This window comes from Alosa sapidissima, chromosome 8 (assembly GCF_018492685.1).
Source record: "Alosa sapidissima isolate fAloSap1 chromosome 8, fAloSap1.pri, whole genome shotgun sequence".
NCBI lineage: Eukaryota > Metazoa > Chordata > Actinopteri > Clupeiformes > Clupeidae > Alosa > Alosa sapidissima.
Window position 1 is genome coordinate 11,086,382 of NC_055964.1, and position 27,224 is coordinate 11,113,605.

Below are 27,224 nucleotides of genomic sequence, written 5' to 3' on the forward strand. Positions count from 1 at the left end.
TGTAAATGTAGATACACATGCTTTGCCTGCAGACTCGCTGATCCTGACTTTGTTGTGTGTGTGTGTCTGTGTGTGTCTCTCTCTCCCCCAGTGTACAGGTTGCATGATAAACTGGACTTGATGCATGGCCTTTGCATGATCCCATTGCGTGCTGGTGTGGGGCTGACCGCAAGCTGTGACCTGTGACCATGGCTCAGACCTTACACATTAACGGCAACGTCTCAGGTAACTCCCCTCCTCCCCTGGATGTGTGACAAGAAACGCCTGCTATTGATTTGACAGTGTTACACTGATGTGTGTTTTGGACGGGTATAACTGAAATTCCGGTTTAGCCTGTTGTGTTTGTTGTTGTTATCGTGTTGATGTATCGAGTATATGATTGTATATATTTTAACAGTTTTATCTTCATGGGTATTAATCAGGTAAAAATATTAAACAGAGTTACACAAATGAATGACCTTGTTTATATTTTGCATGTCTTTTGAATAATGTTGTGTTAAGTGGTGTTGAATTGCCCAGTGCTAGTAGTTAAATATGTGTTGTGTTTGTGTGTGTTAATTTGGCTAATGTTTTACTTGAACAGCTATTTATACTTCAATTTGGAAGAATTTAAAGTATAAGTATAAGTATATATACTTTTTTGATCCCGTGAGGGAAATTTGGTCTCTGCATTTAACCCAATCGGTGAATTAGTGAAACACAAACAGCACACAGTGAACACACAGTGAGGTGAAGCACACACTAATCCCGGCGCAGTGAGCTGCCTGCTACAATGGCGGCGCTCGGGGAGCAGTGAGGGGTTAGGTGCCTTGCTCAAGGGTACTAGCGTCTGTACGTGTTGATACGTGTGCGAGCCCTCGCTCGGTCTGAAGCCTTTTCTTTGCATCTTCCGTCAAGGTGCTTCTTCGCCGGCTCTGCCATTATACACACGTTTGCAACAATCGCTAGCCGGGTTTCGTTAGCCTTCCTCTGTGCTGGGGATGCAGGATGTAAACTGATCCTGTTTCTCGCGATGTCTGAGACTTTGTGAGACTGAAGGTCGTGGGTAGGATACACCGAATTGCCAAGCGGGATATTCTTCCTACAGGCAGTAGGGGCGGGCAAGAGAGTCTTCATTCGCCCTGTAATGAGTCATTTACCCATATACCGACTTACGAAGATGATTAATTAACATGAAAACGTTGCCTGGTGTCCCTTTAAATTGGTAGGGTCGTTTTTTAGATACATATTCTTTCCACACTTATTGGTCTTTGGAAGCTCTGCACCACCATGCAAGTTCAAAGAAATACCACAAAGAAGACCGAAATGAATTGCATTGAACACTGCCGTCACTCTTGTACCCATGTGATGCCTGTCTCCATGATTATCATCAAGTTCAAATGAATTCAGTGAATTCCTATACTCTATAAGTCTTAAGACAGCACCCTTATCTCTTAGGAGAAAAGCTATGGGTCTCCATCTTGTTTTTAAGTGAGGGCCTCAAATTCCTGTCCTGGCAAAGACAGACCTCAGACAGGGTCTCCATGGGATTTTCTCAGTGTGATGTGAAATATGCCCTGTCAGCTTAGCCTGGCAATACACACACACACACACACACACACACACACACACGCACACACACGCAGGCACACACACACACAAACACACAAACACACAGACACGCAGGCACACACACACCTGCAATCCTCTCACATTCTTCACTTCACGCTGCTGCGTCTGGCAAACATGACTGACACTCAGACACACACACACACACACACACACACACACACACACACACACACAGACAAAGGGAGAGGCTTTTTCTTTTCTTGAGTTGAAGACTCTTAAGCACTGAACACACATTCATGTTTTTACACATTAATTCTTGCTTTGTTTATCAAAGGATTGGATGGTACATTCTCAGTCATTGTGTCATATGTTCTTTCTTTAAAACTGTTGTGTACATACAAGGCAGTGGTAAAAAAAAACATGACCAGTGCTGTTCATCAAGGTTAAGAGTCTCCAAGGGCCTCTTGTTGTACTTGTAGTGATTAGCATCTCAGTAAGCTTGAGGGAGGTTCCATCTGCCAAACCCTGCTTGCCTGACCTCTCTCAACACATGCCCCCTCTGTAGACCCATTCACTGCACTAACACTGATTGTGTGCCCTTGGCTCCTCACCTATACTGTTTGCACAACCTCAAATTAGGTCACTTACAGACTAAACAGCTTTTGCGTTGAGCTTGGCAGAAAAACCACAAGGCGCTTGCGCTATTGCTAGCCAAGGCTAAGGGCTAAGGAGAGCATGTCATGGAGAACAAGGCTGCCAAGGGGTGCCACCGACAAGTCCGAGTCCCCCCTTTAATCTTTGTGTCAAAGTGGCATGGCTGAAGGCCTGGGGGCTGGGAGTCACACCTCCTCAATACCAAACGGAGTGTAATATGTTTGTGTCCAGGAGCTTATGTTAGCACTGTGCCAAGGGCAGGGGAAGGCATTGCAGTGCCAGACAGTGCGTCCAGGCAGCGTTGAGCTTTATTTTCCCTTGGTTAATATTTATGCAGAGTCTGTGCTTTGTTTTTCTGCTCGGACTCAAGGTTACAAGCTCCATTTTGGTCAGCCAGCATCAAAGAGGAACTTATTTTGTCTCATTTTGTTAAATAAAATGCTCTTACCAGGAATAGATATTTTATAGTAGTTTAAATGATCTCTTAAAAGGCAGCTTAGTGTTGACAGACAGACTAATGCATGAACAGCTGAGCCATTTCGATCCATACACCTTGATCCGCTGGCTTAAAAATACACCAATAATCTCTTAACATTGTAAACACAAACAAATGTCTTGAATGCAGACATCTATGGAAGTCGGCATTAGTAGACCAGTTCTGTTATTGTCAGTGGGGATCCTCTCTTTTTGTGTGTGGTTTGGACTGGTTAGGGCAGTGGTTTGGACAGCTAAGGACTCATGAATTCCTGTACCATTAGCTCTGCCTTCAGGATGTTTTTGCCATGTCTGTGTTGGTACTGGTGAGACTTGCCATTATGGGTGGATGCTAATATATCAGCAAATCTCCACCCCTCTCTCTCTCTCTCCCCCTATCTTGCCATTTCCCTTTCTCACACACACACACACACACACACACACACACACACACACACACACACACACACACACACCATGTCCATTCTAGGAGAAGGTTCCTAAAGCAGAGGTCTGCTGTTTGTTTGTGGTTTAATGAGTGCTGCTTTGTGTCCGTGCTAGCCTGACATGGTGCTGGAGGAGGAAGAGTAATTAAACGTTGGGTTAGCTTAGCCGACTGACGCGGTTTCTGCACTGGGGCCGGCTCAGGAAATACCAGCCTAGTGTGAGAAAAGAGCCTCTGTTGCCCCGGTGTGTGTGTGTGTGTGTGTGTGTGTGTGTGTGTGTTTATTGGTAATGTGCGTGTTAGTGCGTTAGCACTCCCTTCCTAGCCCAGCCCAGAGTTGTTTTATATGCCAACTAGACCAGCAGAGCACAGCACCAGGCTGTCTCTCCGCACCAGTAAGTCGCATAATGCTTTATTATATCCCCTGCTCCAGAGGACTTGGGCTGGGCCAATACTGGGACCTGCGCTGAGGGAGCAGTCAATGCCCCACTGTTCAGATTTTCTGTCCCATTACAAGATGCCGAAAATGGCAGTCTCTCCCTCCTCTATTCCCATACTAATTTCATGGCAGTGGGCTCTGTGGTAGGGTGATATTATGACTGAGAAGCTTGGGTTTTTATAAGGTATGGAATGTCTGTTCCAATGCCCTTGGCTTCCAGGAAGCTTTCTGGGGGAAGCTGGTTCACAAACTGGTTTGATTGATGTAGGCTTTGTTGAGAGGTTGTTGCTCACAAAAAACATTTTTTATAAGAGCTTTGTTGTCTGAACAGTCACCCTAGCTGATACTCGTTTTAGCTGTGTGAAAATTTTTTAATTTCTTTTCAGAACATGATGAATGTGTGGTTTAAATGAATGCACAGGCCAAAAGCTCCAGTTTAGTAGTACGGAATCTGCTTTTACATCATTGTAATATACTGTATTGACAGACATTGTAATGCTTCATGTAGTTTTGTTTTATTAGTAGCCATATTCACATTCCATTGTATTGGTTATCACTATTGTCTGGCAAGCTTGTTTAACATGCATTTCTAATGAATGCCTTCAGTCTGAACATATGGAACTTGCTATTAAGAATGTATTCTACTGCACCATTTAGAAACACAAACGGCAGGTAAAGTATACATTATGTAATAAATGTCCAGCTGCATATTTTCAGTCAAATAAACATTGCATACTGTAAAACTGCCCTCGCATCCCTGGTTGCAGTATAGGTTGGAGGATGGGGTTTCTTTTCTATTCCATGAATTGCAAGATGGCAACCATAAAATGCATTTTGCATCCCATTTTCTATATTGGGATAGCTCCTTTTAAAAATAAAAATTCTCTAACCGTAATCTTAAACTTCGCCTGCTTAATAACTGGTTTGGTGTATAAAAAAAAATATCAGGCTGAGTTTTTTTTTTCTACGCGAAAGCATTCCAACATCTCATGTAGCGTTCATAATGAAATGAATGCATGAGTTTTCGATTTGAAACGGGAAGAGTTTATGGCTTGACAGTGGCTTGACTTCTCTTAGCCGTTGTATCTGCAACAGGCTCTCACTGTTTGTTTTTCCACCCTCATCACAGCCTCTATATCAAGGCCAAACATGCCTGTCTGCATTTTATTTTCATTGCAAACAATCAGCGAATTCACCCTGTCTGCCATGTCTTACAGGCTCTCCACCCGAACGGCCAGCAGGATCTTTGAGACTTCAATGTAGGGAAAGAAAAGCAGAGTCCAGGCAGTGGTCATTCTCAGAAGAGATGATGGTGTGTTTAGATGACAAATATGGGCTGTGTGGTGTGGGGGAAATCTCCAAGGAGTCACCAGGCCTGTGGCTGACCCTTAGGGACAGTGGGGGGCAGAGGATTGTTAGACCCTTCCCCAAGGGTACCAGTCCGTGCCAATGCTGTGTGTATAGGAGTGCCATAGCACAAACTGTACCAGTTGTTGTAAAAGGAGTGAGATTAGACAAGCAGATAGAGGATTTATAATGACATGTTGTCTGGAGAGGTTGAACTGCGTCTCAGCTAGTGTAGGATAATAAATGGGGCCTTGTTCACATCTGTGCCAACTGGATTGGAAATGCTTGTGCTTTAATCAGTACTCTTTGTGTGTGTGTGTATGTGTTAGTGTGTGTTAGTGTGTGTGTGTGTGCCATAAGGTCTATATGCCCACATGTGAGTTGAGAACCCAAGCTGATAGGAATGCTAGGAGCCTTCTATTTTCAGTTGTTTACGTGACACTAACATTACATTTCATTGGCTGGTTAGGCCTTGACATGTTTCAGCTGACACAAAACCTGTGAAAACATAGCACAGTCCAGCTGAGTATATTTTTGAAACTAAGTGAAAGATCTGTAGTACTATTTTAAACATGGTTTTCTGAAGAATGTGAGACTTGATTGTAGATGAAACACGTGGATACTTGGGCACGTGGACGTGGGCATATATTTTAGAAATGGGCATTGCTCATTTTCCAAATGTACAACTTCACTATACTCTGACTTAACATAAATGACTGTCTTTCAAACAGTGTACACGTATTGTATGTGTATGCATTTGGTTCTGACTAGTGTTTTCCTTTTTGCCACCCACCCCCGTAGTGAGGGCCTCTGAACTCTCCCTTTCAACTGCACTTTGTTCTCAAACAACATATGATGATATTGGCATGCCACTGTCTCACGTTTCTTCGTCTAAAATCACACACTCGCTGTCTCCAGTGTCAGCCCTTTTCTGCTGTCTCACTGGCTGCTTTTCTGAGCCTGTCATTCTTTTCCTGAGCTTCAGCCAATCCGGGCCTTAGCAAACAGTTAGCACTCCACGTCTTTTGACTTTGTCAGGGAGGACTTTCTACTCAAGTCTCTACTACAACACTCAGAAAAAAGCCTTCAACTGCCACAGTTTAGGTGAGGACAGCTTCCCGCCTCATTTGTCTGGTAGTAATTGACATATATTCCCCTATACTGGTGTTATCTTTCTGAATGATTAACACTGATTGGCTGATATCCTATCTGCTTTCTCCTCGTGGTATCTCAGAATACAGCACCAGCTGTCTCTGTTAAACGTTAACTCTCCTAGCACGCTCTGTAGCGGAGGTTGTTCTTATCCAAACTGTCGCTTCTCTGTGTTCTCCCCTGGTCAATGTGTGTGTGTCCGTTTATCATCTGCCTTGGTTGTCCTGTTCATGTATATAGATGGATGGACACAAGCAGACTCAGCAGACTCCGCTTGCTTGTGGCTCACCGTCCTGTCCAGTCTTGCGTAATGGCTAATTTATGGTCTGACGGCAGAATATTATTGGAGTGCCCTATCAGTCTCAGGTCGTCCATCCCGACACTTTTGCCCCCTAAAGGCAGCAGGTCTGTGACCTTTGCCTGTTCTCGCAGGGGTGAGGTCAGCCCTCAGCTGTCCAGGGGCAGTGCCCTGTGCCGGACAGCCCCGTCTCGCCACTGATGACGTCTCCGTTCTGTTCTTATAGCTCAGTTCTTCAATCTCAACAGAAATGTGTGAAGACTTACTGTTGTGCAGCTGCTGAATAGTGACATTCATGACATTCGTTTGAAGTCTTGTAATATCTGAATTAGGCCGTTGTCATGAAAGAATGATTTCTTTAGATAGTTGTGTGTGCTCATTGTGTGTTTAGGGGACTGGTTGTGTATGCAAGTTTGTGAATTATACTCTTTTGGAATATGGGCAGATAAAAGCCCTGTTTCCCAACAGCTCTTTTTTTTTAAGGTAAAAAGGATGGTTTTTGTATACAGGAAGCACTGTGGTCTGTGGTCAAGGTTCAGTATGGCCAAGCACAGCATTGTGATGGGGGATGAGGTATCTCTAACAGAAGAAAAGAGGGTCTGTCTTAGTGCAGAGGTAGAAAGACGAGAGAGAAAGAGAGAGAGAGAGAGAGAGAGAGAACTGAGTGTGATTGGAGGAGCCCTTCAGCCTATGGTAAGCTCAGCAGATCTCGGCTAAGTTTACGCCAATACTGGAATTTTTCCCCTTATGGAGTTAAGATTGGGAAGGAGCAACACTGCGAGCAGGGAGCTAGACTCCAGCTTGTTCTCTTTACAAAAGCACATTAGAGAGAGGGAGGGAGAGAGGGAGAGAGAGAGAGCGAGAGAGAAGGAAGGAGGGAGGGAGGGAGGAAGGGAGTCACTCATACACGCACTCTCTTGCTCTCATTCAGGACGGCTGACTGCCTCTAGGTAAGTGAAGCTCAAACAAACCTGGATCGGCTTACATCTGGATCGGAACAAATTTCTTGTTGTTTTAACTTTTGTTGATGTTTTATTTCGTTTATATTTTGGTGTTGCTTGAGTGGAGGGCTACACTGAAGCAGTAAATAGACTCAGGGAAGAGTTACACTTCTGGTGAGTGGAACTGCCTGGTTGTACACAGGGTAGAAAACAACTGAAGCAATAGGGCTTTGCTTAGTGACTGGTACAAGTATGTGTGTGTGTGTGTGTGTGTGTGTGTGTGTGTGTGTGTGTGTGTGTGTGTGTGTGTGTATGCTGCCCTCTTTAGTGGCCTGGATAGTTGAACATTTCACAGAGAGCTGCTGCTGGTTGCCTGACAAACTGGAGGGCTTTTTCTGTCTGTGGTATGGAATTTGGACTTTGACATAAGCTGCTTTTTTGATGGATATCCTCCCTATATGTTCAAATTCCTTACGGTATAGATACTGGTTATCACAACGTCTGCTGCTTTTATTTTTTATTATTCCTGGCAAGTGTTCCCTTCTTGTTTTGCCTCAAGGGTTACACAATTTTCGTGTTTTAAACTTGACCAAACCTCCAGTTTCCACTAAATGATTTTTCAGAAGGGTGGGGGTTGTGTGTGGAGAGAGGAATATGTTTGTTCTCTTTGACCCCCCCCCCCCCCACACACACACACACACACACACACCTCCCTTCCCTGCACCCCTAGTTCCACTTTCTCTCAGCAGCAAGAATGTTACCAGCACATGGGCAGGGATTGGCATGTTTGACTGTTTCTGCCATAAAAAAAAACTAGTTTTTGCGAGACCAGGATACAGTTTAACAGACGTGTGGTGCTACGAGAAAGCTAAAAAGCATTTGGCAGTAAAGCATGAAGCCATTTTGCGTGGGTGTCTGCAGTCTTAAAAAAGAGATCTGTACTGTGGGTTTCTTCCAAAAACATTGCCCCCCCCCCTCCGAGACGCCAGAGATAGTTTTCCTGTGACGAAGCACACTCGCACCAAAGTGATTACTGCCTGTCAGACGCACATTTGCCTTCGTGTCGCTACTCGCACCAGTAAATCAGAGTGATCAGTCTGAACAGACTAACAGAGAAACAATTAGTGCTGTGTGTGTGTGTGTGTGTGTGTGTGTGTGTGTGTGTGTGTGTGTGTGTGTGTGTGTGTGTGTGTGTGTGTGTGTGTGTGTGTGTGTGTGTGTGTCTCTCCCCTAAATGAGCTCGTAAGGAGGATCCCCCTGAGAGAGAAGTTTGGTATGCAGCCCGCTAATGGGATGTGACTGTGTTTTAGCTGCAGTTGAGGGGAATAGCTGCCACTAGATTATAGTCATTGTTCTCTGTCGCCACAATCAGGGTCATTTGTTGACACAAATGTTTCTGGTCATTTGCTGAAAGCTTACATAAGTGTGGCTCCATAGCAACCGGAGGAAGTTATTCATCTGCTTTTTATTGCAAGGTAGAGAGATATAATAGAACCCACTTCATAAGTTTTTCATACACCATGCTGTGTTTATCATCTAATGTCCAACTATGGTAGATGAATTGAATAATTGTTGCTTGGTAAAAGGGAAAGTGGTGTTAACCTCTGCTTTTTCTTTCTCTTGAATCAACAGAAAAAGATGAGGATGAGAAGGACCCTGTGGCTCCGTACTACCTGGAGACCCCGTACGGCTACCAGCTAGACCTGGACTTCCTGAAGTATGTGGACGACATCGAGCGGGGGAACACCATCAAGAAGCTGAACATCCAGCGGAAGCCCAAGTCGACGCGGCCCTCCACCTCCTCGCAGCACAGCAACAACAACAGCGTGAGCAGCAGCAGTGGCGGAGGCTGCGGCCTGGCCGAGTGGACGTCCACCGACTCGCTCTCGTCCTCCGCCAGTGATGAGAACAAGCGGTCCCCGTCGCCCGTGTTCCTCACGTCCGCAAATCAACCAACGCCACCACCACCTCATCCTCACTCCCTACCCCAGTCGCAGATAATCCGACCCAGCCCAGTGACCCTCCCGGCTAGCCCTGTCCATGAAGCCCCCCAGGCCTTCCTGAGTGTCCTGGAGGCCCGCCAGCAGCAGCAGCAGCAGCAGCAGCTTCCCCCCCCCCTCCCCGCGGGTCTTCCCCCGGCACAACCTGCAGGTGGAGAAGACGCTGATGGAGACACGCCGGCGTCTCGAGCAGGAGCGGCTCCTGGCCCAGCCGCTGCTGCCGCCGCCTCCGCCGGCCACCGTGGCCAGCGACCCTCTGCCGCCCCCGCGCCGCCGGCTGGCCAGCTTCGGAGGCATGGGCTCCAACAGCTCGCTGGCCTCGTCCTCCTTCGGCGGCTCGGCGGGGATGCCCAGCCAGGTGTCGCCCGGCTCGCACCACCTGCTGGCGCACAACGGGCACCTGCTCAGCAACGGCGGCGGCGACGGCGGCGGCTACAACCCCTACTTCACGCCGTCCATGGGCGGCTCCATGCGCCACAGCCCCATGAGCTCGGGCATGACCACGCCGGTCACTAACGTGAGCCCGGCGCACCTGCAGCACATCCGCGACCAGATGGTGGTGGCGCTCAAACGGCTCAAGGAGCTGGAGGAGCAGGTGAAGACCATCCCCATCCTGCAGGTGAAGATCGCCGTGCTGCAGGAGGAGAAGCGGCAGATGTCGTCCCAGATGAAGGGCCAGAAGGGTCAGATGGGCTCCGGAGGCTTCCGGAAGCGCTCGTACAGTGTGGGCAGCGCCGAGCAGTTCGAGTCGTCTCTGGCCCCCCAGCTCCCGGCGGAAGGCCGGCGCTCTGAGCTGCACATCGACTCGGAGGACGAGCTGGAGGGCATGGAGCAGAGCTCGCAGCGGCTGCAGGAGTTCAGGCAGCTGACCGCCGAGATGCAGGCGCTGGAGAAGGAGATCCAGGACCCGGGGTCTGCCACCAAGGAGTACCAGAGGCAGCAGCGTGGACAGACCCAGAATGACCGCACCACCACCACCACCACCACCACCACCACCGCTGCTGTCACACTGCAGAGGCAGTCGAGTCGGGAGCAGAAGTCCATCGCCGTGGGCTCGGACGAGAACATGAACGACGTGCTGATCTGCCGACGCTCGCCGCCAGCGCCGAATCGGAGCAGGGACGCGTCGGTGGGGACGGAGCGTCCAGAGACGCGGAGCGCGGCGGTCGGCGTGACCGAGGCCATGCTGGGCACGAGCTCGGAGGCGGAGGCCGAGATCGAGCTGCAGCACCAGACCATCGACTCCCTGAAGGAGAAGATCTACCGGCTGGAGGTGGCGCTGAGGGAGACCACCCACCAGATGGAGATGAGCAAGCTCAAGCTGGAGCTGCAGGCCGCCGGCAGCCGCAAGAAGGCCGACAAGGGCTGCATGGCCCGGCCCGAGATGTACAGCACCGCCGTGGAGGCCCGGGTGTCCACGCAGAGCCTGGGCGTGGGCAACCACGAGGAGTCCAGCGGCGACATCGTCGTCGGCACCAACGACAAAGCACCCCAGGTGCAGGCGGTCGGGGTGTCCTGCCGACCGGACACGAAACCGGCCGCCGTGGGTCCGAACGTACCGATGGACAGATGGGTCGTGCACGAGCGAAAGGAGGTGAAGGACCAGTGCGTGGGCCGGCAGGTGACCGTGACGGACAAAAACGTGGGGGCGCAGCTGAGTGTGTGTGAGATGGGCATCAACACGGAGGAGACAGTGGAGAGTCTGGGACTGCGCAAGGCGGAGGCCGAGGCGGCCAAAGAGGTCCGGTCCATCGGGTGTGGGGACTGCTCAGTGGACGTGACCGTGAGCCCCATCAAAGAGCTGGTGAGTGCGGGGACAGGGATGGACGCTGTGAGCCGAGCAGATCAGGGGATTATGGTCCTTCCTGAGACCTCGTCTCAGTACTCAGAGACGGACGTGCTAGGGGTCAGCAGGTCCACCAGCACGGAGCGGATTGCTCTGGTGGATTCCTGCACGGACACAGAGCTGAGCATGAGAGACCAGCAAACCAGCACAGCCCCGACCGAGACCAGGACAGTGGCCGTCGGGGACGGCCTGGTGAAAGACGTGCAGGCCACGGTGAAGACGCGCTCAGTCGCCGTCGGAACGGCAGCGCCGGGCGACGCAGGGAGCGAGCGGTTGGCATCGTCGGCCAAAACCAAAGACAGCGGGGTGGGGCAGGTCTGCGTGAACGACAACTTCCTGGTGGGACTGAAGACCAGGACCATCGCATGTGGGCCCTCTCTTCCCCAGCTGCCCAACCTCTCCCAGCCTGGCCAGAGCCCAGCAGCCGTGGTGCTGACCCAAACCCAGACCCCGACCCAGACGCAGGTACCGCTTCTGGCTCCTCCAGCTTGCGTCCTGCCGGGCCCACCAGCAGCGTCCGGCGCCGGACTGGACCACTACATCGAGCGCGTGCAGAAGCTCCTGCAGGAGCAGCAGATGCTGCTGGCGGAGAACTACAGTGAGCTGGCTGACGCTTTTGGCCAGCCGCACACCCAGTTTGGCTCCATCAACAGCCAGCTGGTCAACACGCTGTCGTCCATCAACTCAGTCATGAAGTACGGCAGTGTGGAGGAGCTCCGCGCCACTGACGTCACCAAGCTGGCAACAGATGGAAGCATAAGAGGAGGTGAGTGATGACACATCAGTACAGCTCTGACTAGCTAACTTCCATAGTGGATATTACGAATGATGGATAGGCACATTATGCATCAACACAGATGGACTTGGAACAAGATGATTCAGCAAGGAAGTTCTTTCTAGAAAATGTTGAAAGAAAAATCCATACTATCCAGCATAGTCAAATAACATGTATACTGCACTTACATACACATAATGTTTTCTGCAAATTTGTAGCACATTTGATTGCACCCAGCTTAGTGGTATGATAGTATGATAGTATGATGTTGTGCTGTATTTGGGCAGTAAATTTTGGCAGTTTTATTCACTCCCAGGATGGAAACTGTTTGTGGAACAGCCCACAGGGACTTTGCTTGACTATGAAAAGGCCTACTGTTCGCCCTTAGAAAAAGTGGAGCCTCACAAAACAACAGGGCCTCAGAGCATATAGATCTTTAGACTTCTGGACACAGGCCATATTCTAAGGCTATTTTTACCCCCTCGGACCCCGCGACAGACACTCCCACACCCCCACCCTAGTGAGGCTTTCGGGCAGGCTAGCAAGGGGTGAGTGTGCTCAGTGTGTGTGTGTGTGTGTGTGTGGTGTGTGTGTGTGTGTGTGTGTGTGTGTGTGTGTGTGTGTGTGTGCGTGTGTGTGTGTGATGGCTGATCGGATCTGACAGGGCAAAGTTATCTCTGACCCCGAAAAATGCATCAGGGCTTTGGCCATAAACCAACAGTGAGCTCATTCCTTTTTCAAAGCAGCAGCTCGCGCTAAATGGCTGCGCTGTTGTTCTTGTTTTGACCCCCCCCCCCCCCCCCCCCCCCCCAAGTTTTGTGCTGATGCTGATTCACAGGTCCTACTCGTTATGTAATGTGCCGAGGCGTCGGAGCGACATGGCTCCCATCACATCCCCCCAACAGACAGATGTTCTGTTTTGCATTTTTATTAAGATGCTGTATTTAAATGGGTCTTATTTGCACTAAGATGAGTGTAATAGCCTGTGGGGAAGGACGGCGTGTGGGATTTTTTGGACAAAGTTGATTAGTTGGTTGCAATGATTGAGGAATGTGAGTGCTTTCTGCTGTTTAAATAAACAGTTGCTGATTTGGACCATTGATCATCTTCACCCTAGTGTACAGCAGTAGGCTATATGTATCACTTGTCACAGTTCTATACAGAATAGATGAATACAAACATAGTTTTTCACTCAGATTTAATGTAAAGGAGCATTTACCATAATGTGTTTATGGATGACATTATGGGTGAAAATTGGCAAGTCATGGCCCATGCTATGAATAGCTGAATAGAACTGTAATGCGCAAGTGAAGTACATAGTTGTGGTGAATGGCCAGCTGCACTAGCTGCTGCCAACAGCAGGATGTTTCCACTTCATCTGCACTTTAAAGCACTTTTCTGGACCAAGAAGAAAGAAATCGGCTTGTCAGGTGTTCTCAGAAACCTCTTTTTTTTATTCTGTAGAGAACAGTTTGTTCATTTTCTCCTTTCTTACTTGTGTAGTCTATATAAACTCTGTAACCAGAGGAATGTATACAGTATGTGTGAGCTGCTCATGTATTTTGAACAAATGCAATATTTCAAAACCTGTTTGGAAATGCTGTATGTTTGAAGATCTGGTTAATATAATTATGCCCCCTTCACTTTGCTTTGATAATCCACCCACAGACGCTCTACAGATGCTCAGATTATCAACAAGCTATCTGTTGACACTCTGTTAACTACACGTTATGAACTTGAATCTTAACAGATTATCTGTTAAGTGTCTGTGAGGGGACTATCCAAGCGTGAAGAGGGGGACAGAAAAGCAAATTAGTCAGTAACTTAAACAGTAAAATGTATACAAATTATAATCTCAACAGAACCATTTCTGATTTCTGGAAAAAAACACTGTTTCCAGTAGAGCTTTTTAGTGTTACATTATTAATAATATGCTGGACTGTAATCAAACTGGCCCTATAAAAACATATTTGCAGTGTCTGTGAGTGTGGAATTCCAGATTCCACCTTCCTCTGTGGAATGTACATTCTTCCCCACATGCATCAGCATGTCTCTCATTATGATGGGGCTCATGCCAAAGCTCTCATGTGTGACCAAACCAGGAAGAGTTCTGAGTGCAGGGGTACATTTCAGATCAATGCTCCCCTCCACCAGGAACTCATGTAATGCTGTTGTCCTCCATGCCAGATAGGTGTGTGTGTGTGTGTGTGTGTGTGTGTGTGTGTGTGTGTGTTATAATTTGAAAGCAGTGAGTGATTTGATTTATCTTGCCAATAAAGCAAGCTTGAGTCCAATTTGAATGTAATTGAGTTAGAGTAAAGGACTGTTTACAGTAAAAGAAGTTTTGTTGTATGTGGGCAATGTGTGATAGTTTTGTCCGTGTCTTATTTTGTTATTTTGTTTTGCTTTTTCCGTACAGACCAGCAGGTGGTCAGCAGAGTGAGTTCCCAGTCTCTGACCCTGCGGTCAGAGGTCATCCAGACAGGGACGGAGAGTGTGAGCTCTGGGGTTACGGTCACGGACGAAAGCCGACAGGCTGAGCTGAAGAGCCGCATGGATCAGCAGATGTCCACGGCCCTGCATGGTAAGAGACTCAACCCACGGCCACTTGGGTCAAGACGATGACCAGTGTCCCACTCACACAAAGGACACCATTTATCAACTAGATAACACAGCCATTAGTTACCCTGAAATTACTCTGTGTGTGTGTGTGTGTGTGTGTGTGTGTGTGTGTGTGTGTGTGTGTGTTTCTATATTCAGTCTGTATGTCCCAGCTAAATCCCCTCAGGCCTGTTAGTTAGACCCTCACTTGTCAAAATAAAGGAAGTGTGCACAATCACCATGTTGCTACATGGTGCTCCCTCCTGGATAGAACGCGAAAAGATGGTGATTGAGCGATGGAGGGAGAATAAGAATGAAAGTTAAGAGCCAGAGGCCCCTGTATGTAGAAGGCAAGGCCTGGCACTGAGCGTGGTTGTTCTCTTTACAGACTTGCAGCAGAGAGGCAGCGGTCTCTTGCAGCAGAGAGGCAGCGGCCTCTTGCTGCTACTTGGCCAGACGGACCCTGTACTTAAAATGTTTGGGATAGTTCCGGGGTTTTGGGACGAGCTCCCCGTGCCACACAAAATTAGTTTTTTTTTTTTCCTTTTTCTTTTCCTTGGTTTTTTTTTTTTTTTTTTTTTTTTGGAGGGGGAGGACGCGGCTTTTCTGATACTGTAAAAGGGCATGAGCGCCCGCGCACGCGTCTCCTCCAGCTAAGGCTCCGGGCTAACGGCTCCTCCATCTCGCAGCGCTGATGGATGACTCGCTCCGGAGCGCATCTCCGCACACGTGAATCACGGGGAGAAACTGCAGCTGCGCACGCTCTTTGATGTTTATGCTTGTGCAAGAAGAAGCTGCCGAGTGAGTTATGACCCGACAGAGGTCCTGTAAGCACAGAGCACAGCATGCAGCGTGTCTGAGCACGAGTGCGTTGGCTGAGTTGTGGTTTTGATGCCAAATCAAATCAGACAGTTCATGAGGGGATGGATTGTCTCGGTTAAAGCTGTTTGGTGACTGAATGTTCTTGTGATTGAAGTTGTGGAGTAACTGGTAATGCAAGGTGCAAGCAACACCAACACTGATTTGATTGAAAGGGAGCACACATGGGTGACTACTGAAAAAGCACTGTATATCTGTACCGTATGTTGTGAATAAATGATTGCTGACCAAATTATCAAAAACAGAATGAATACAAATCAAACAGTTGTAATAATATGAGCTCTTTATGATTTGATTTTTAGGGCAGTCTGGCAGTCAGAATACCCTGAAGTCCATCATGAAAAAGAAAGATGGCCGTCAGGGATCCAATGGTACCAAAAAGAACCTGCAGTTTGTGGGCGTCAATGGAGGGTGAGTTTCAGGAACCCTCACTTCTCAACACTGTCGCCTACAGTTTAGGATGTAATGCTTAACAGACAATAATGTGAAGAATGAGAGCCTTCCTACTCTGTGTTTTGCACAAGACTAAGTAGACATTTGAGTTATTGTTGTTACCAAAACAGTTAGGGGTGTTTTGGATCTTGTAATTCATTTTCTAATTTCCTGTTGTTGCTTCCTGTTTGGGCAGTTTTGTTTTGTTTTGTTGAAACCCCTAGAGCCATTCTCTCAAGGAGATTTTAATGGCTTTGGTTCAAGAGAACGTGCCAAAGACCCACCGCAAATGAAATATGTAACAGACAGTTCTGTGTCACTGTAGGAAAGACAAAGCAATGCCTGATCACACAGGTATTAGCAACAAATAGAGTAAGAATATAATTGTTGTGTTACTTAAGAAAGGCTTTTTGCAGTTTGAGTCACACTGTTTGGATCAGACAGGGCTATGTCTGTAGTGTCACCACTATAGGGTTTATGACAAGAGACACATAACAATGCAATAAAGACCTTGGCATTGCATTGTGTTGTGTTATGCTTAGTCCATTTTAAACAAATAACAATAGGCCTTTAATATGAGTATGAATAGTTTGTGTCGCCTATGTCCAGGATTATCGCTTGTGTCGTCTCCTGTGTCAGATTATCGCTTGGGGCTCCTGTGTCGTCTTTTCATTCCTGAGCTGGTCCCTCAGGTCCTGTGGCTAACTTCCCCGGCTTCTGTCCGCAGGTACGAGACCACGTCGAGTGACGACTCCAGCTCCGAGGAAAGCAGCTCCTCGGGGTCAGAGGACGAAGAGGAGGAGGAGGAGGAGGAGGCGGAGGAGGAAGGAAAGGAGGCGCAGAAGAATGTCGGTGAACGGAGAATGAGAGGAGAGGAGTTCTGTAACGAGGGAGCGGTGGAGGTGGGAAAGAGGGCTGAGCTCAGCGGCTCAGAGAAGCAGGAGAGGCGAGAGAGGTGAGTGACCAGTCCAGGACATGGCAATTCACTGTACATAAAGCCCACAATAGACCTATGATTCAAGTTATTCTGGAAATAAATTAATGTTAAATAAATAATGTAAGACATGCACATGCGATACAATCACACCTCTCTTCCCTTTTGCCACAGATACGAGTTAAGTGAAAAGATGGTGTCGGCGTGCAATGTGCTGAAAGCCCACCTGAACGATTCCAAGTCACTGACCAGCAAAGATGTGGTAAGAAATGCGTAGGTTAAATAACCATGAACTTAAAACACTACAGTTTATGACTTTTTTTTTTCTTCTCTCTGTGTTTCTCTCTGTGGAGGGAATGCTTTCCCCTCTCGTTCTTCTCTCCTCTTCCTCCTCCTCCTCTCATTCTCCCTCTCACTCTTCCTCCTGAACATCTGTGTCGGCTTGGGGGCTTTGCAGAATCCTGTGCTCTCCAAACAGCCAGCTCAGGGCGCACAAACGAGGCCTCAGGTTAAATTAGAATGACGGCTGTTTCATCTCTCTGACTTGGCCATGCCCTGCAATCTGAAGCGCTGAGGCGGGCCAGGTCCTCGGTGCCTAATGCCTTATGAAGGAATGCCAGACCCAGCCAGCAGCAGCCCTCACCCAGCCGGGGCTTTGAAAGGACTCCAGCGGGGCAGTTGGCACAACTGCCCACTCCTGCAGGGTGTTTGCCCCTTTCTTGGCAGGCTGCGCTTGATCTGCCCTGGGGCGGTTTGCGCATATCGTTATCCGCCCACCCCCCCCCCCCCCCCCCCCCCCCCCCCCTGTGGGACCCGTCATAATTAAATCCTGGAGCATTTATAGATTTGCTGCCGTGAGCTTTTATAGATTTGCTGCACCTTTTGATGTTTGGAAAAGCGTTCGTTTTTGCAGCGAGGGTTTTGTTTGTTAGTTCTTGGCAAAGTTGGCCTCGAGTGATGCTATTGTTGAACACCGGCGTGGCCCAAGAATGCTTAATCGAAAGAGGGAGGAAGTGTGGAATAATGGTGTGGGAAGGAAGCCTGCACACCTCCCCCTGGAGAATGCCATGAGGGAAGCTGGCCCTCGGCATCTCGGGAATGCCCGCTCCGCTCGCTCACGCCCTGTCCGTCTTTAGTTTTTAACTATATTTTTGGGGCTTTTGCCTTTACGTAGATAGGACAGTTGAGAGTAATAGGAAATGAGTGGGAGAGAGAGAGAGAGAGACACACACACACACAGAGAGAGAGAGAGAGAGAGAGAGAGAGAGAGAGAGAGAGAGAGAGAGAGAGAGAGAGAGAGAGATAGATTGGGTGGGATTGAGAAATAGCCAGATGTCGGAACCAAACACGGGTCCCCGTTGGGCACTTAGACCCAAAGGTGGTAACGTTACGGATTAGGGGTGCTGCCACTTGTGCCACAGCTCCCCACTGACGGCCTGTCTGCTGTTGTTGGCTCTGTGAATCTGCAGCGGGCGTCCCTGAACACCGTGCAGCAGGAGTGGTTCCGCGTGTCCAGCCAGAAGTCAGCGGTGCCGGCCATGGTGGAGGACTACTTGGCCGCCTTCCGTGGCGTCTCTAGCCCCGTGCTGCGGCACGTGGTCAACATGGCCGATGGCAACGGCAACACCGCCCTTTCACTACAGCGTGTCCCATTCCAACTTCGACATCGTCAAGAGGCTGCTGGACGCAGGTAATTGGGCACAAGGGCAAATAACTCCCTCGCCAAACCATATGTTTGTCACACACACACACACACACACACACACACACACACATCCAGTACATACATACATGTTCAGATTACAATTCTGTTCAGTAGCACTCTTGAACATGAGGCACTCTCTATAATTATGAGGTAATTAAAAGGCTTTTAAGCTTGATACAAAGTTAGTCCCTTTAATCTCCCCAGTGCTCCAGTGAAGCATGCACCCTGTTTGTGTTAACATCAGATCACACCCCCCCCCCCCCCCAAAAAAAAAGTACTTCAATTTGTTAACACATGTCAACGTGTTTCTCTTTAATTAAGAAACGATCCGGGTAATGGCGGAGCAAAAGAGCTCATTACTCGAATCAAAAAGGCATCGTCCGTCTCTGATGTGCTTCCTCAGCTGTACACCCCCACACATCACATCCACACACTTCAAAGTTAGCAGCTAGAAGCCCCCCCCCCCCCCCCCCCCCTCTCCCCAGCTCTAATCTTCCCCCTTTTGGTCTTCATGGGCGAGCTGTCCTCTCCAGAGACGCAGCTGTAAGGCAGTAAGGCAGCGAAGCTCCCCGTTTTGAAAAGCCCAGTGGAGTATGATGAGGTCCTGGGCCCTTGTGAGGGAGAGGGCCTATTGTTTGTACGGGGAGGTCCTTTGTGCGCCGGTGCTGCCGGACACCCCGTGCTTTGGGGGGGGGGGGGGGGGGGTGGCTCCATTGTCCCCATTGTTAGCCACCGTTCTCAGATCCTCTAACCCCAAACCCCTCGGCCTACGATGCCCCTGACTCGCTAAGCCCCCGAAGCTCCTTCCTCCCATCCCTTTCTCAAAAGAGATGATGGGCTCAATAGAAAACAGAGAGAGAGAGAGTGTGTGTGTGTGTGTGTGTTTCTCTCTGTGTGTAGATGCTGCTTAGCAGTTCTCTGCATGTGTGTGTGTGACCAGACCATTCTTGTGCATGTGTGTATGACAGTGCTTGTGTATGGTCTGTCTGTGTGTGTGTGTGTGTGTGAGTGAACACTTTGTACATCCCTTAGCTTGTGTGTGTGTGTCCTGCCCACCCCCCCCCTGTCAGCACCATCCGACAATGCTGCCGCCTTCCTCCTTTGGCTCTCGGACAAGAGGGCCGGTCTCCGGGAGGTCTTTCTGATGTCAATCTCTCCTTTTGTGGCAGATGTCTGCAACGTCAATCAGCAGAACAAGGCGGGCTACACTCCCATCATGCTGGCGGCCCTGGCGGCAGTCGAGTCTCCCAAGGACATGCGCATCGTGGAGGAGCTCTTCAGCAAAGGGGACGTCAACGCCAAAGCCAGCCAGGTCAGAGGGAGTGCCGACCCTGCTCTCTGCCGACCCTGTTTGACCACACATTTGACCCCTCTGAGTTACACAGAGCGTGGAGTTTGTTTTTCTGTGTAGATGAGTCGTTTATGTGTCCACATACACAAAGATCTGTGTAAAAAATCCTTGTATCCTTTTCTCTCTCTCTCTCTCTCTCAGTACTCTCACAGTGAGATGTAAATATACATATGAATATAGGAATGCCATTTTGTGTTTGTTATTTATACATATGCAATTATGCATATTAGAGTCACACACGGTATATGATTTCAGTGTCACTAGCATAAATCTGCATCATAAAGCACTGTCAGAGCATCATGCCTGTCATCAGTCTGTCATTTACCATCTGTCTCTGCTTCCTCTCTTTTCCTCCCTCCTCTCTCTCTCTCTCTATCTCTCTCTCTCTCCCTCTCTCTCTCTCTCTCTCTTTCTCTCCCCTCCTCTCTGCGGGGTGCATGGTGTGGCCAGGCTGGGCAGACTGCTCTGATGCTGGCGGTGAGCCACGGGCGGATGGACATGGTGAAGGCGCTGCTGGCGTGCGGCGCCGATGTCAACGTGCAGGACGATGAGGGCTCCACGGCGCTGATGTGCGCCAGCGAGCACGGCCACGTGGAGATCGTCAAGCTGCTGCTGGCGCAGCCGGGCTGCGACGCAACGCTCAGCGATAGCGTGAGTGTCTCGCTCTGTGTGTGTGTGTGTGAGTGAGAGTGATAGAAAGAGAGTGTGTCCTGTCGTTCGGCTGCCTGTCAGTGTTTACCCTAAACACTAGATATACCCACCAGCAAGACCGTTGCTAATGGAATGCTTTCCTTGTGTGTTTCTCTCCCTGTGTGTGTGTGTGTGTAGGACGAGAGCAATGCCCTGTCCATAGCTCTGGAAGCGGGACACAAGGACATTGCAGTGCTGCTGTATGCCCATGTCAACTTCTCCAAAGCCCAGTCACCGGTGTGTACCCCTCCTCCCAACCCCATACCCTCACACCCTCACCACTCATCTCCACCCACTCACCACTCATCTCCACCTGCTCACACCCTCACCACTCATCTCCACCTGCTCACACACTCACCACTCATCTCCACCTTCATTTTAAAGTATTTTACAGTAAATTCTTGCACATAACATTCTGTGTCCTAAGATCTCACTTCTGTTGCTTAACACCTAAATGATGATGCAGTGAATTGATCACTGAGGTATTGCAAAGCTTTGTGTCCTAACCCATGCAGTGTTAAAGGGTTAACTCGGGACGTTTTTGTTCTAAAACTCTGCTGGCATGTATTAGACTTAAGGAAGCGGAGCTCATCTGCTTGGGTGTGGAGGATAAGCAGTGTTGTTGTAGGCCATGTTGTTCTTCTTCGTCCCTCTCTCTTGACATTGTGACTCACCCTGCTGTTACGTCTCTCCAAACAGGGCACGCCCCGACTTAGCAGGAAGACATCGCCCAGCCCCACCAGGAGGAGTGTTTTCGACTAGACCCGCACCCACCCAAATCAGCCCACCCCAGCCCAGCCCAGCCCTGAATGCCCCCCACCCCACCTGACCCCCACTCGCCCTCTCCTTCCATGCTGCTATCGGTTCAGGTTTGACGAGGAATCCCAAAGCTCGTTCTCCAGAGGTCCGACCCATTTGGTGACCAGCGCTGCCACACCTACCTGCTCCAAATCTGGCAGGACTAAGGGCTGAGGAGCCCCTCCACTCCCTGGACTGACTGAATGTACCCCAGCCCCTCGACAGGAACGACCAACAAACGAAGAAACAGACAGACAGAGCAAGTGTGAAAAGGAAGGATCAACGCTTGACTACCAGCGTCCAGGAGAGGAAATGACTTGCATGGCACTGGAACATCAAACGTTTGGAGGCCTTTGTTTTTTGCCTTGGCTGTCTGACTGGTGGTTTTGTCTGCAGAGATACTCTTCAGTCTGGATGATATAGATAAGTGCTTCAAAGATGATGGTGAGGTGGCCCTGAAGGGATCAGCTTTGGGGGGTATGATCTCTTGTGGATGTGCCCAGGACTCGTTTTTTGTGTGTGGTTACGTTGCCCAAAAATAAAGCTTTATACTTGAGACTAAACAGTCTCTGTTTATACAGTATATGTGTATATGCTGCCCAGTTTCGTATCAGCCAATTTTGTGTTCAGTCCTGTTTGTATCCTTTCAAAGCTCCAGCAGGTATGTGTGATGCTTGCTGATTGGGATTCCTAAGACAATATTTTCCTGGCTATTTTCAAATGATCTTATATCTCAATTGGATATAAACTTTACTTTTATACATGTCATTTATATATATATATATATATATATTTAAACAATCACAGTATTTTGGATATTTCCTTTTATTCCCTAATAGTACATGAAGTTATATATTTATCAATTAAAAGTTTTTAATGCAGGTATAATTGTATGGTCATTGTACATATTGTATGTGTAGAGCTACTAGAGCTTGGAGATACACCTTGTTCTTTGTACAATAAACTATCCTGTTATAGATGTTATTAGGTACTTCATGTAATATCAGAACAGAAGTGCCTTTGACTTGCCATAGAAGTGTAAACAACACTAAAACATGTATTTTCCCCAGTCACACTTAATCTTGTGAAAGGCCTTAATAACCCAACAGGTCCCTCTATTGTCTTTGCTGCCTTTGACAGTTAGCACTCTGGCTCCCTCATCTGGTGGTAGTTGGTTTGGCAACCAGCCTTGTGATGTAATTTATTTTCTCTCTGTATCTTACTAATAAAAACAATGTAATTTAAATTCCGGGTCTGATTTTGTGAATTGTTGTAACTTCGCTGACTCTCTGATGGTAACAAACATACGCTTAAATGATAATTTAGTCAATACTAATGGTTTAGTCAACAATTTCAACAGTATCGTGCAAATGGGTTATTCTAGGCCATTGTGTTTGTATGCTATACAGCTCTGAATCATGTTGTTTGATGGTTTTATTCCAAATGGAAAGTGCACCAGACCAAGGAAATGGTTTGTGTAAGGCAAATGAAAAGTATTGCAGCCTTGTGGCGGTGTGGTTTTTAATTGGCAACATTTCATTTCCTGCACTTTACAAGCCCCTTGCATGGGGACGTCTAATTTACCACCACCACGTACAGAGGTAGGCTAGTCTACAGCTTGCTGCTATACATCATAACGCACACATGCAAATATCTATTTTCCAGTTCTAATGGACACTGGCACAATTCAATAATAGTAAATCAGAGAGCTACCGGAGCTCCAAGTATACAGCCATAGAGGAGAGGCTTAAACAGGGTTGCTTTTAGGATGTATGGACATAAGGACACATGGCAGTACCATGATATTGATGTCAAACTTGTGTTTTTCTTGAGATAAACGTTTTTGAGATAGACATCTATCCCTATTTTTGATGAGGGCCTTTTTAAGTTTACAAGTTCATCTTTTCTCATTATCTTCTTTTTACTCTTCTCGTAAAATTCTAAATTAAGAAACTGACATAGGATTAAGGTAGACTGAAGCTTGAACGTTTTGATGATGCTGGAAAGTGATCTTTATCATTCAGTTCACACGTCCTCATCTGTTGTCAGAAATGCAGCCCTGGGCCAAGTTCTCAGAACAGCAGAATAATTGTTGGGCTATGGTTAATAAATGCTGCCCTCTGCTGTTACATTTAGGTTTACAAATTCTATGAGGTCAGGCCTCGGCAGTTTTCTAAAAGATAGGCAGTTTGAGCTAAAATAGGTCTACCTGTAGGCTACATGCCAATGGCTGGAAAGCAGATGTCTCAGGGAGTAAAATAGCCTAACCCCCTGACACACGGTATACAGCAGAGTATGTATGATATCCTGTCCTGACAGCAAAACAATCCTCTTCTAAGGCTATTTTTGTGCATCCCCTTTTTCAGATTTTAATGAAGAAAACTGCCCATTGCTGTTCATAATTTTTTTTTTTTTTAAATAATCAATTTTGGTGATGGTTGTCTCCCAATGCACTGCTTCAGAGGTTGGAGGAGGTCTCTGTCCATCAGTCCTGCTCCCACACTGGCTTGGAATGTTCACAACGATCGCGCCAAACTTTCACTAGGTCATTTGAGGAAAGTAAGCTGATGGCACTGCTGCAACCTTGTAGCTTTTTTATCCTGCAACTTCTCTCAGCTTTATAAGCCCCATCTTATCTCAGGCTTTTTACAAGAGCACTTTTGTCAATTCGTCGTCTTTGCTGATCAGCTTTTCGTTCTGGTTTATTCCTTTTTACAGTAGTTATTTTCAACTATGAGCGAGGAGGAGCAGGCAAAGCATCTGATGGAAAATGTCGGATCAGTCTCCCCGTCAACGTCAAAACGACCACCGAGGATGCCAAAATGCTCTCGCTGCAGAAACCATGGCTATGTGTCGCCATTGAAGGGCCACAAACGATTCTGTAACTGGAGAGATTGCCAGTGTCAAAAATGTAAACTGATTGCGGAGAGACAGCGGGTTATGGCGGCTCAGGTAGCTGGTCTATGCGCTAGACAGCTAATATCAATTTTGTGTCTGTTGGTACTGACTAGCATATGTTAACATACTAATTTGCAGAAGACAAAATGTTTAGAAAACCGTTGCATGCATAAACGTTTCCCTCTAATATCGCCGGTGTATGAATATTTTGTTTCCACCAGGAAGCCGACATTTGTTAATAAACTTGTTTTGTTTGCAATAACATGCCTTAAACTAGTTGTGCACCTTATGTTAACGTTAGCTGACTTAGTAGTTGCTAACCTAGCCCAGTAGTTGCTAGCAGAAAGTTTTGGTGGACATTGTGTAGCCTAAACAAAGTAAACTTTTGTATCAACATCTTTGCATCAGAGTGTATGATTGTTTGTTTGTTGCTAAATTGACGTGTGGCTCGTGGTATTAGTGTGCAATTACAAAGTTAAATAAACATGAATTGATACAATCAATTTAGCACTAAGGATACAATGTTCAAGGTGGCCATTCCAAAATGTATTAACGTAGCAACATTGCTAACTATTATGCAGGCGAGCATGTTAAGAATAATTAAGTAGATTTATGATTAATTTATGATGATTTACTACCAGTATAATGAAATGTATAAATATCTGTTGCCTCGGCAGTCAATGAGACTTACATTTATTTTTGTAAATCTAGGTGGCTCTGCGTCGTCAGCAGGCACAAGAGGAAGAGATGGGCATTTGCAACCCAGTCAACCTATCAAATGCCGATATAGTGGTCAAAAACGAACCGTCTGGAGACCTGCTTTTCGCGGTTGGGGCCAGGTCACCCTCATCGGCAACTACGAGTGCAGCCTCCTCTCCCTCTGCCGCTGGTGAGTTTGAACACTGAAACACTTTGTCCAGAAGTGTCTGAAAACGGCACGAGCAAGCAAGTGTGTGTGTGCTAACATCTGTTTTAAAGACATGTTTTGTAAAATTATCATGGACATGACATCATGGAGCAAAATATGTAACTTTTCCAATTCATGTAAATTATACATTCTTCTACACGGCTGTTAATTTACTGTTGGGTTGTGGCAGGGTCACAAGGGTATATTTGTTGCAAGGGATGTAACAAATGAACTGTTTTAAACAGTTGTCTTTCTTCCCAGTCTCAGATAAAAAGGGGTTCCCTAAGAAATTGTTAGTGTTTATTTTTCACTATCAATTCCATTTCTCTGTTGTTATGGGTCATTCAATCAGATAAGGTTGTTGCTGCAGATTTTGTTCTAACCTTGCCTAGATCAAGAATGGGTCCCAAAACCAAGGTGTGTAAAACATTTCTGTTCAAATCCTATGTCTTCATGTTATTTTTAGCCCTTAAAATTACATCAGTCTTACAGCCTGAAAATCACATTATCTGGGAAGCAATGTTTGGGCATTAATATCATGAAGAGTATTATTCATAGGCAAAATTCCACATAGGGTGGAAGACAAATATGTTCTCAGTGTGACTGAACCATTAAAAGTTTGTACGGCATTCTCATTGATTTTCTACAGGGCCCTAGATTTGGAAAAAAAAGTGCAAAAAGAGTAACATTATGGGTAGTATAAGCTTGTTTTTGTATGCGTTTTGATATCAATAATTATTTTTTTCTTTACATACTATATTTTATTAACGTTGTACCAATATTTATGCTCTCCACATATAATGAGCTTGAAGATTTTAAAAATTAAACAAAGGGAGGTTTTTCATTTTCATAGGATGATAATGGTATGTGGGGTAGCTAGTAGGCTCTTGAAAATCTATGTAAAAGAAGATCAGTGTATGGGCATTTAGTGTACAAAGTGCCAATGTTGTACCATAGATCTTTGCCTTTGTTGCAGAGACCTCAAATATTGGCTCAAATATTGCATTTTGTTCCATATATTGTGCCTTATATGAAACTAATGAGCATGCAGTATATACTTTTAATGGTCCAGTCATACCGAAAACATGTCTGACTTCCACCCTACGTTTGAGCAGACTGGGAATAATACTTTTCAAGTTATTAACGCCTAAACATTACCTCCAAGATAAGGCATTTCTGAGAGTGTTAAAATGATAGGCCTACAAAATCAAGGGTGAAATAATATATGAAAACATTGGACTTAGTTTTGGGACCTAAATATTAGGTAGACAAATTTTGAGCAAAATCTGAAACGGTGCAGTAACCATATTCTTGGATTTTGTCTAATTTGACATGGAATGACCCTTATTCTTCCATTTCCAGGGTAAGATTTGCTCATGGAATGAAAGTGCACTCTGAAATCAATATTTGGGCAAATTTTGGGTTTTGAAAACTGTTTCACTTATTAACTTTTGCTTGTGCTAAACTTGTTTCAATTATTTGCCAGCATCACTTCACTCTTTTCATAGTTTTTTATTTATTTTTTAATTATTATTATTGTATTATTATTAAGAAGGTTCCCTCTCCATCTCACACTTGACCAGTAAGAAGATAAGCTGTTTTTCATGACCCTATCCTCCCATGGCTGCCGCTCTTGAGAAAGGGGGGTATGAACAGACTGTACCTTGCTCTGGACTTTCTGTGCCCCTTCTGAACGAACACAGCTTGAACTCAATACTGTCTGTCAGTGACCTAAGTTTATTCAGGAGGTGGTGACAGTTAGATTGTGTTTGTGTTTATGTTCTCTTTTTTGTCTATGTGTTCAGTGTTTGTGTGTTTGTGTGTGTGTGTGTGTGTGTGTGTGTGTGTGTGTGTGTGTGTGTATGTGTGTGTGTGTGTGTCTGCCCGTGCGCGTGTGTGCGTGCGTGCGTGTGTGTGTGCAATGCATGCATGCTTGTAAGTGTTTGGCAGTAGTGGTGGCACATACCTCATCACCACATCTCCTAGCCTGGCTGATTGCATTGTGCCAAACCAGCCTGTCAGGCACATCTTTTGATTGTTCCCCTTGGCGTGGTGGTGGTGGGAGAGACAGCCTGTTCTTGGTGACTGTGATAGTGACAGGACGGGG

The 27,224-nt window shown here is 47.0% G+C and overlaps 2 protein-coding genes across 3 annotated transcripts in view; both read left to right on the forward strand.

Annotated features, from left to right (window-relative positions):
• kank1a (KN motif and ankyrin repeat domains 1a) overlaps positions 1-22,558 on the forward strand; it is a 25,971-nt gene extending 3,413 nt beyond the window's left edge. Inside the window, 12 exon segments of the mRNA XM_042100670.1 lie at positions 8,934-9,294; positions 9,377-11,913; positions 14,342-14,506; positions 15,705-15,813; positions 16,562-16,789; positions 16,943-17,030; positions 18,238-18,402; positions 18,404-18,458; positions 19,643-19,785; positions 20,275-20,475; positions 20,653-20,751; positions 21,214-22,558. Coding sequence (XP_041956604.1) covers positions 8,934-9,294; positions 9,377-11,913; positions 14,342-14,506; positions 15,705-15,813; positions 16,562-16,789; positions 16,943-17,030; positions 18,238-18,402; positions 18,404-18,458; positions 19,643-19,785; positions 20,275-20,475; positions 20,653-20,751; positions 21,214-21,276 — 4,214 coding nt within the window. The 3' untranslated portion in view covers positions 21,277-22,558.
• Positions 22,559-23,774: 1,216 nt separating this feature from the next.
• dmrt1 (doublesex and mab-3 related transcription factor 1) overlaps positions 23,775-27,224 on the forward strand; it is a 30,343-nt gene continuing 26,893 nt past the window's right edge. The window contains exons 1-3 of one of the 2 annotated variants that reach the window (XM_042101247.1): positions 23,775-23,871; positions 24,031-24,264; positions 24,922-25,099. In XM_042101247.1, the coding sequence (XP_041957181.1) occupies positions 24,046-24,264; positions 24,922-25,099 (397 nt within the window). In that variant the 5' untranslated portion in view covers positions 23,775-23,871; positions 24,031-24,045. The other variant, XM_042101248.1, reaches the window with a different exon arrangement.